The 10000-nt window shown below is 41.0% G+C and overlaps 2 protein-coding genes across 3 annotated transcripts in view; both read left to right on the top strand.

Annotated features, from left to right (window-relative positions):
• The window catches only part of LOC310739555 (uncharacterized protein), a 5916-nt gene extending 5425 nt beyond the window's left edge, over positions 1-491 (top strand). The window contains exon 6 of the mRNA XM_083565549.1: positions 396-491. Coding sequence (XP_083421675.1) covers positions 396-475 — 80 coding nt within the window. The 3' untranslated portion in view covers positions 476-491. The remainder of the gene's footprint in view (positions 1-395) is intronic.
• A 4870-nt stretch (positions 492-5361) lies between these two features.
• The window catches only part of LOC310739531 (arf-GAP with Rho-GAP domain, ANK repeat and PH domain-containing protein 1), a 9150-nt gene continuing 4511 nt past the window's right edge, over positions 5362-10000 (top strand). Inside the window, exons 1-11 of one of the 2 annotated variants that reach the window (XR_014537411.1) lie at positions 5362-5512; positions 5999-6091; positions 6201-6259; positions 6845-7094; positions 7179-7265; positions 7615-7740; positions 8033-8093; positions 8240-8360; positions 8932-9089; positions 9268-9374; positions 9784-9983. Coding sequence is in view for 1 of the 2 variants with exons in the window: in XM_083565499.1 (XP_083421625.1) it covers positions 6018-6091; positions 6201-6259; positions 6845-7094; positions 7179-7265; positions 7615-7740; positions 8033-8093; positions 8240-8360; positions 8932-9089; positions 9268-9374; positions 9784-9983 (1243 nt within the window). In the remaining variant the exon portion in view is untranslated. The remainder of the gene's footprint in view (positions 5513-5998; positions 6092-6200; positions 6260-6844; positions 7095-7178; positions 7266-7614; positions 7741-8032; positions 8094-8239; positions 8361-8931; positions 9090-9267; positions 9375-9783; positions 9984-10000) is intronic. The other variant, XM_083565499.1, reaches the window with a different exon arrangement.

Raw genomic sequence — 10000 nt, 5'->3', positions numbered from 1 at the left:
TCTCTCTCTTCCCCCCCCCCCTCTCTCTCTCCCCCCCCCCTCTCTCTCTCTCTCTCTCCCCCCCTCTCTCTCTCTCTCTCTCTCTCTCCCCCCCCCCTCTCTCTCTCTCTCTCTTCCCCCCCCCTCTCTCTCCCCCCCCCCCTCTCTCTCTCTCTCTCTCTCCCCCCCTCTCTCTCTCTCTCTCTCTCTCACCCCCCCCTCTCTCTCTCTCTCCCCCTCTTCCCCCCCCCTCTCTCTCCCCCCCCTCTCTCTCTCTCTCTTCCCCCCCCCTCTCTCTCCCCCCCCCTCTCTCTCTCTCTCTCTCCCCCCCTCTCTCTCTCTCTCTCTCTCTCACCCCCCCCTCTCTCTCTCTCTCCCTCTTCCCCCCCCCTCTCTCTCCCCCCCCTCTCTCTCAGACCCTGGTCAGAACGCTGCTTCCAAGGCTGGAATTCATGTTTTCATTCTCTTGCTCATCCTGATTTTATACATAATATAGAAGACAAAATGGTACAGGTATTTTTGTGTTGATACTATAATCTTACTTTTGTAAAATATTTCGTGTAATAATGAATTTTAATAACTTGTTGGCAGTTGGATTTTTATGCGAATGTTTGCTAGCGACAACTAGCAAATATACAGATACAATCTAAAGCAACAATATTAATGCTAATACTACTGATAATAATAATAATAATGATGATGATGATGATGATAATAATAATCTCGGACATGCCTGAGAGCTCACATGAGATGCTAAGCTGATGAAGGATCTGCTGAACATTGTTAGCTTTCTTCACTTGTAGCTATAAAGACCTCCATATTAATTAGCCTTTTAGCCAGTTAGCTAATCATTTACTCCTGCTGAGACGGAAGTTATTTCCTTATTAGTCTTTAAGGTTTGAATAGAAATGAGTAAATAAAACACACAGCTGAAGTAAATGTTCTGCTCCAACCCCTGGAGACGAGGAACCCTAAGAATGGGAATAAATGTTGGGTAATAAAATAAGGTAAATGTAATAATATTTAAAAACACAATTTATGCTATAATCACAATATTATTTTATTTTCCTGTATTTCTAAACATTATCAGGATTACAGGATTAAAACCCAGAGTGGGTGGTGTTTTAGATAAGCTCCACCCCCGAGTGTGTAACTCTGATGTAAGATGTGTGTCCGTAGTTTGGTTTGAGGTCTGAATACTGATGTGTGGAATTTCAGTGTTTAATCCTCACTGAGAGATGAACTCTGAGTACTGATATAATTACAGGTAGTCCCTGAGTTCCGATGGTCCCATATTACGATGACATAGAGATACGCTAAAGCAGTGTATATGCAGAATGTCTCAGTTCTTTTGATCTGAAACAGATTGTGTTAGGCTCCGCCCTCCACACACCCGCTGTTGCCTACATACTGTAAATTCTGTATAGTTTATACATTACAGTAGTGTAAAATGCTCATTTTTGCTAAATGATGTACTGTAATGTGTTAAACGATGAATAAATGACAGAAAACTGCTCCATACTGATCAGATTCTTTAAGACTCCTGAGTAGGATACACCATGTCATCATAACGCATCTCCTTCGTAACTCAGAGACGACCTGTATATATCATTATTAATCTCATATTACCCCATTATTATATTGTATATTATATTTGTACTGTATATGAACATAAAGAAATATATATAAACTGGAAATGTGAAGGAAAATGGAAGCTGAATGTTACAGAACCTGTGGATTATCACCCTATACCACGATCACGTACCAACACCAAGTTTAAAAAAGAACACTTTATTTTCTTTATTCGTTTTATATACAGTTCATTACATCATAATTCCAAGCAGATTAAATATGAATTCTGAATATCATTTAAATGTTTTAAATGAAAGTCTTAATGTTCATATCAGCTCTATTATTGGTATTATTATTATTAATGTTAATGTTAGTAGTAGAAGAACGTTACTCCGTGGAGTGAGTACTAGTGTTTCATTTATGCTTCTTTTTTTGTAATATTTGATCCATTTCCCTCCTGTATGTTTTTTTAACATATTAATGATCTAATTATAATAATGTTTGTGTGATTATCGCTTTGCTTTGCTTAAACTCAGCCAATAAAGTTTGTAACTCTTTGTGTGTCTGTGTGTGTGTGTGTGTGTGTGTGTGTGTGTGTATATATATATATACACTTTAGTACCCCGTTTATCGACCGGCTCGGACATCAAACTTTTCGCTTAGCAAACAGTTTTTCGACCGAAATTTGCACCCGCTTATCGACCATTTTTTTCCCCCGACCCACGTGGAGCGAGGGAAAGGATCTTCCCAGTCTCGCCTCAGCCTTCGTGAAGAGAGCATCTATCGTAAATTAAACTTCGGTTTGTGAACAATAAAGTGTTATTTAGCGCTCAATATAACAATTTAGTGCGTGTATATTGTACATTCGCTCTTTGACCTTTTCGTTCTTTGGATGCAACTTAGCATTCTTCCTCCTCCAAACACGACAAGTTGAGTTTTTACCAAAAAGTCCTATTTTGGTTTCATCTGACCATATGACATTCTCCCAATCCTCTTCTGGATCATCCAAATGCTCTCTAGCAAACTTCAGACGGACCCGGACATGTACTGTCTTAAGCAGGGGGACACGTCTGGCACTGCAGGATTTGAGTGTGTTACTGATGGCAGCCTTTGTTACTTTGGTCCCAGCTCTCTGCAGGTCATTCACCAGATCTTGCGTGGAGCCCCAGATCGAGGGACTTGTAGGTCTTCCATTTTTTAATAATTGCTCCCACAGTTGATTTCTTCACACCAAGCTGCTTACCTACTGCAGATTCAGTCTTCCAGCCTGGTGCAGGTCTACAGCTTTGTTTCTGGTGTCCTTTGACAGCTCTTTGGTCTTGGCCATAGTGGAGTTTGGAGTCTGAGTGTTTGAGGTTGTAGACAGGTGACTTTTATACTGATAACCAGTTCAAACAGGTGCCATTAATACAGGAAACAAGTGGAGGACAGAGGAGCCTCTTAAAGAAGAAGTTACAGGTCTGTGAGAGACATAAATCAAGATTTGTTTGTAAGTGAACAAATACTTATTTTCCACCATAATTTGCAAATAAATTCTTTAAAGATTAGACAATGATTTTCTGGATTTTTTTCTCATTTTGTCTCAGAGTTGAAGTGTAACTATGATAAAAATTACAGTCCTCTTTTATCTTTTTAAGTGGGAGAACCTGCACAATTTGTGGCTGACTAAATACTTTTTTGCCCCACTGTATGTGTGTGTGTGTGTGTGTGTGTGTGTGTGTGTGTGTGTGTGTGTGTGTGTATGTGTGTGTGTGTGTGTGTGTGTGTGTGTGTGTGTGTGTGTGTGTGTGTGTGAAATGTGGACAAGCCCTAGGTCACATGACCAGTGCTGAGGGTCCATCACTACTTCTGTATAAGAAAAACAGTCAAACATTCACTTTAGTGCAGGAACAATAGATTGATTTTGGGATTAAGAGCAGAACAGGAGGAGTAAAGTTCCAGCCTGAGAACTTTCTTTCCTCAGAGCCTGAGATCTGACTGAACTCACTCTGCTGATCTTCATATAAATGATGAAATATAGTACATCAGGATGTTTTTCCTCTCCAGGAAACTTTTTCTACTGAACTTGATTCACTGAGCAGAAACATAATGTGATATAATATAATATAAAAAAAAGTACAGAGTTATGAGAGAGTTTTTCAGTAATGCTGAGATTTTAGTTAAAATAATTAGAGAAGTGACGTGTGTATGAAGTGACGTGTGTTTGAATTGTGAGTGGTTGCTGAAGTTATGTTGTAATGTTACTCCAAAAGAAAACTTGAGTTATAAATGTCAGTACTAAAACACACACTGAGGTTGTAACTGGAAATTTATGGAAATCTAAAATCGACGTGTGTTCTGAGGTGTGTGTGTGTGTGTGTGTGTGTGTGTGTGTGTGTGTGTTGTGGTGTTTGTGAAAGCTTCATTTTTGAGACTGAAACCCAAATGACTCATGAGCTGATCAGCAGACGTGTAAAACAACAACACAAAAGACTTAAAAGTTATTTTTAAAGGGGAGGATTGCGAATGAGTTTCTTCTAGTAACAGGTGTGAACTTCACACTTTGCTGCTTTGGAGCGTTTTGTCGAATCATTCTTAATATTTGCAAACCAGTGAAGTGCATTTCTCAAAACAATTTGTACAAACAGCACAACAACATTGAATTTCCTGCAAAAGCCTGAACTTTTATCAAAATCCTCAAATCATCTTTTATATAAGTAAATATTTGTGTCAGTGAACATCTCATTCCCATCAGAATGAAAACTCATTTTCTCATTGTTTACAAACAAAATCATCAAAATGTTAAGTGATGTTATCAGTATGATGCTGCACAGTTTCAGGATTTGTTGATATAAACTACGTTTTGCATCACAGAGACTGAAAATACACAAAATTGAATTTCTTTTGTTCGGCATCTATGACTTTCAGCAGCACAAATTTATTTATTTGCTGAATATTTGATTTATATTCATTGAAAGAGACTGAATTTACACTTTTACTGTACTGTATTAGTGTCGGTTTCTTAGTTGTTCATACATTTTCAAAATTTTTATTTTTGTGTTTTGCTCCGGTGACAACTGACAGTTCACGAGATTCACCTTTGACCTGTTTTAGAGAACTGGTTGATTATTGGTTGATCTGATGTCGTTCAGTCGCCTTCATTAGTGACCTTCAAGATTCATCTGCACAATTCATCAATTCAACACATTTATAAATAAAAGTTTAATAGAAATTTAAGATGACAGATGATGACACCTGATTTAACCATTTTGCATCGAATGACGTACACAATAATATGGAGTAAATATATATTAAACTAAGTGTTTCTTACAGTTTTTCTCTGTTGCTTTGCAGATTTCTTCAGCCTCCACATCATTTAGTCATTTGTGACACAAATACTTACTTTTCAAAGAGATGAAGTGAGGATTTAAAAAAAAGTTCAGGCTTTTGCAGTAAATTCAATGTGATGTGCTGTTAATACACGTTGTTTTGAGAAATGCACTTTACTGATTTACACTTTACTGATTTGACAAAAGCAGCTGAGAAAAACTGCATTCATTATTTTATAATATTGTTATAAATACTGCATTTTCTTGTTAATTTGTTCTTTATTTCACCGTTTATTCTGTTTATAATATCAGTGTTCTGATCATTTGTTTACAAACTGTATCTGTGTGTGTGTGTGTGTGTGTGTGTGTGTGTGTGTGTGTGTGTGTGTGTGTGTGTGTGTGTGTGTGTGTGTGTTGTGAAAGTAAGTGTGTGAGACAGGCTGAGAGTGAGACAGGCTGAAAGTGAGACAGGCTGAGAGTGAGACAGGCTGAGAGTGAGACAGGCTGAGAGTGAGACAGGCTGAGAGTGAGAGTTTTGGGGCTGAGCATGACACAGGTCACACAGGAGGAACCGGAACAAGAACCAGTTTGTTCTCTGAGCAGGAGTTGAGAAGCTTTCAGTTCTGTGAAGAACGTTCACAGAGTGTCTGAAGGTAAGCGGCTCCACAATCTCAGTTTCACTTTAAACTTTTATTATTTACTTTTATCCTGCTTTTATTGGTTTAAAAAATCAGCTGTGTGTGTGTGTGTGTGTGTGTGTGTGTGTGTGTGTGTGTGTGTGTGTGTGTGTGTGATGAAATGTTATTCTGTTTTGATATTTTAGTGTTTTGTGGGTTAATATTTTATTGGTTTATTATGAATAGAAGAATCAGTGGGACTCTCCTGCGTCCCGTCTGTGTTTTATTATTTGTAGATAAACTTTTAATACAGTTACAGAATTAAAAGATAATAAAATAATATATTTTTTTATTTGGATTACTGATGTTCTCGTTTCATCATGTAGTAGTTTATGATTGGATTTGATCAGACGCTCTCAGACACCTGCTCATTCGTGTTGGCAGTAGGATGATGTGATCATGACCTTCTTTTGGAGTGAATCTGATTTTGTGTTTAAAAAAAATAAACTCTTGTCCCGTCAGCGTCTCCTTCAGCGGTGCCATGAGCCCTCCAGTGCCGAAGCCCAGGACTCGCTACATGCTCAGGAGGAGTTTACAGAGCGATTCCTGCGACAGGTGAGTTACTGCACCACCATCATCATCATCATCATCATCATCATCATCATCATCTTTATTATTGTCATTATTAATTCTGTAACTGTGTGTGTTTGTGTGTGTTGTGCAGTAACGTGGCTCAGGATGAAGGCGAGACAGACAGTAAAAACCCTGGCGTGACAGAGTCAGGTACATTTTATTATCCAAGTACAACAATGACACTGCTTTCTGGAATGTTGATGTGTTTATGGATTACAGGAAGAACAAGAAAAACCACACACACCCGCACACACACACACACGCACACATATACACACACACACACACACACACACACACACACACACACCGTGGTGTTTATTACACTGAACAAAATTATAAACACAAACTCTAAAATGTGCAGTTTTACTGCATTGTGTGTGTGTGTGTGTGTGTGTGTGTGTGTGTGTGTGTGTGTGTGTGTCTAAAAACCAGTCAGTATCTGGTGTGACACCATTTGCCTCACGCAGGGCAACACACCTCCTTCGCATAGAGTTGATCAGCTGGTAGATAAAATGCACCTGGGTTCGTTGTCCAGATCATTACACCTGCTCATACCAGAACACAGTGTGTGGTTTGAGTGTAAGCACAGTGAGATTAGTGTGTGTGTGTGTGTGTGTGTGTGTGTGTGTGTGTGTGTGTGTGTGTGTGTGTGTGTGTGTGTGTGTGTGTGATATTAACATACTGTGTTTTGTGGTATGTCTGTGCTGAATGGTTACTCATGCTTCTCTCCAGCTGATCGTCCTGAAGACCCTCCTGGAGGAGGCGATATTGTGGAGAAGATTGCATGGCCTGCTACTCCTCCTGAAAGTCCCTCAGCGTCTGATGATGAGGACATTAAAAGTTTATCTGAATGGGTGAAGGAGAGCGCTACGTCCGATTCCTCAACTGATGAATTCCCCATGATGCTCCTCACCCAAAACTCACACTCAGCACTTAACAACCATCCTCCTGCAGAACATTTCAGCTTCTCCAGCACTGAGAGGTGGGTTAGATACCACAATACACGTTTAGAACATTTAGCTCACACTCCTGAGTTACACTGAACTGATCTGCTGTTCTCACTCAGCCCTCCACAGGTCCAGAATGCTGAACACATCTCTCCATCAAAGCCACCAACAGGGAAGAAACCCTGTCAAAGACCTAAAAAACCACGGTAAGTGTGTGTGTGTGTGTGTGTGTGTGTGTGTGTGTGTGTGTGTGTGTGTGTGTGTGTGTATGTGTGTGTGTGTGTGTGGGGAGGGGGGTGATCCAGATAAGAGGAGCAGGACTGAATGGAGGCATCAGTTCCACCTTTTGATTCTGTCAGTCTTTTGATCTGAGAAGAGCAGAAGCACCTCCTGAAGCTCCACTGTGGCACCTTTAGGTGGTGATTAGTTCCAGGCTCTGGGTCAGGTCTGTCCTGAAAGTTCAGGATTCAGGAAGAGTACGCTGCTCACTGCACATGGAGTTGTTTGTTCTCGTAAAGCTCTCCGTTAATGCTCTTGTTCCTTGTGGTTCTTCAGCGCTGCTACCATCCGTGTGAGTCGCAGGAAATCTTCAGCAGCAGCAGGAAACACCGTCCAGCCTGAGGAGAACTCCCACAGCGTCGTGTCACGTTCCAGCTGGTTGGATGTCTGGAAGAGCCGCAAGTAGCTAAGAGATAACACGTTCACATTTTCACGTTCATGACGTTATAATGATCACATGACTCAGGGCCGGACGATACCTTCACATCAGAAAGGCTGGGGGTCATGTGATCAGGAATGATCTAAAAAAATCTAATGTTGAAAAGTCTGATAAACAGGAACTCACGAAATGTGAATGTTTATATAGTGGCAAAGGATCATGTGAGTGTATTAGCTCCGCCCACTTACTCACTCAGGCTCCTCCCACTGCAGTTCTGTCTAATAAAAGGTGTTCTTTGTGTTTTTATTCCTGAAGACACAATGTGCTGTGGACGATGTTTGATGGACAGGTGATGTCTCTGTGGAGGAAACGCTCAGTGAGTTCATTAAAATAAGTGATCAGAGGAAGTGAGCCGTCAGGAATTTCCTGTTTTATTCTAAACTTCTTTCTCTCTTCTTCTTTCATTCCTTTGTTCTGTTACTGAAACATTCTTCATGACGTCCTCACATTCCATTCATGCAGGACAAGTTTTCAGAGTACGTGTTCCACGTGTCGAGCATCACCAATGTGCGTCAGCTGGACCGAGGACGCTTCTTCATCCACTTCCGCAAGAAACACTTTGAGTTCATGGCTCACAATGAAGGTGAGATGATGCAGGTGTTCCTCAGGTGTTTTGCTCTGAGATCACACACTCTTTATCAGTCCTGGATCAAGTTCTCCCACAAGACATCTGATGAAAGTGTCAGTGTTTAAAGTTTTATTAATTTAATTCATGTTTATTTGTATTGAGCTTTTAATAATGAACATGGTCTCAGAGCAGCTTTACACAGATGATGTGGAGATAAAAATGAAGATGTTGTTTATAAGTGTAAGTTTGTCCCTGATGAACAAGTCGGTGGAGACTGTGGTGAAGGAAAAACTCCCTGAGATGCAGAAGGAAGAAACCTTGAAAGGAACCAGACTCAAGAGGGAACCTCATCCTCATCTGGGTTCCACCGAATGTCCATTTATTGTGTTGAGGTGCAGTGATGGAGATCAGAGCAAACTGTAGTCCTGAGTCAGTGTAGCAGACTGTTGATATTAACTACAGCGTTAGAGTTAGCGTTAGCAGTATGTTCTACAGATGACTGATATCCACTGTTTCTCATCTTTATTCAGTCAGGAACGTTTTGTGGAATCTCAGCTGAAGTGTGTGTGTAATGTTGTGTGTACAGATGTGAAGGTGGGATGGGTCACATCACTGCTCGCCTCTCGAGGACGAGAACCTCCTCCAGCTCCTCGTTATCACGGCCCTCTGAACCTGAAGGAACCACGTAGCAAAGTGTACGGCGCCATCAGTGGACACAACCTGTATCTCTACAACAGTAAGGAGGTAAAGACCAGAGCAAAGATGGCAGGAGTCACCATTCCATCATTTACATTCATTCTATTCAATCAGCTTTTGACTCTTTTGGCTTCCCACATTACAGCTGTGTGAATGTTTTTTAAATAAATAGTGAAATATTTCAGGTCACAATGCAGCAGATACGTTTTTCCTCAATATCCTGCAGGACTTTAATTTAGGGATCGGGACGATGTTGGTGTCCATGAACGTGGCTTCAGTACAACAGAACGGACGCCACAACTTCAGCCTCATCACACCATACAGAACATTCAAGTGAGTCACTTCCTGTCCTTTCTGTACTTCCTGTTCTCCAGCAGAGCTTTTATTTCCATTAAAACCTCAAATATCATCTATTCTGCATCTTCTCCTCTTCCTCCTTCTCCTCCTCTTTCTCCTCCTTCTTCACCTCTTCCTCCTTCTCCTCCGCTTCCTAATCCTCATTCTTCTCATTTTTCTTCTCCTCCTCCTCCTCTTCTTCCTACTCTTCCTCCTTTTCCTTCTCCTTCTCTTCCTCTTTTTCCTTTCCCCCTCCTCTTCCTCCCTCCTTCTCCCTTCCCTCCTCCTACTTCTCCTTTTCCTGCTCCTTCTTCTCCTCTTTTTTATCCTCCTCCACCTCTTCCTACTTGTTTTCCTCTTTCTCCTCTTCCTTCTCCTTCTTCTTGTCCATGGTTGTGTGTTTCAGTTTCTCAGTGGACTCCTCACGAGACTTGATGTTATGGTTGGAACATCTGGATGAGGTGATCCGCAGTGCTCTATCCTGTAGTGAGGTGGCGCAGCGTTTGTGGTCGAATCCCTGGAATAAAGTGTGTGCAGACTGCAGTGGTTCGAACCCGGAGTGGGCCTCCATCAACCTGCTTATGGTCATCTGTGACACCTGCGCAGGTGAGAAAACATCTGTA

This window comes from Silurus aristotelis, assembly GCF_946808225.1.
Source record: "Silurus aristotelis genome assembly, chromosome: 16".
Classification (NCBI taxonomy): domain Eukaryota; kingdom Metazoa; phylum Chordata; class Actinopteri; order Siluriformes; family Siluridae; genus Silurus; species Silurus aristotelis.
Note: the sequence above shows the minus strand (reverse complement) of the source record. Positions and strands in the feature narration are given on the sequence as shown.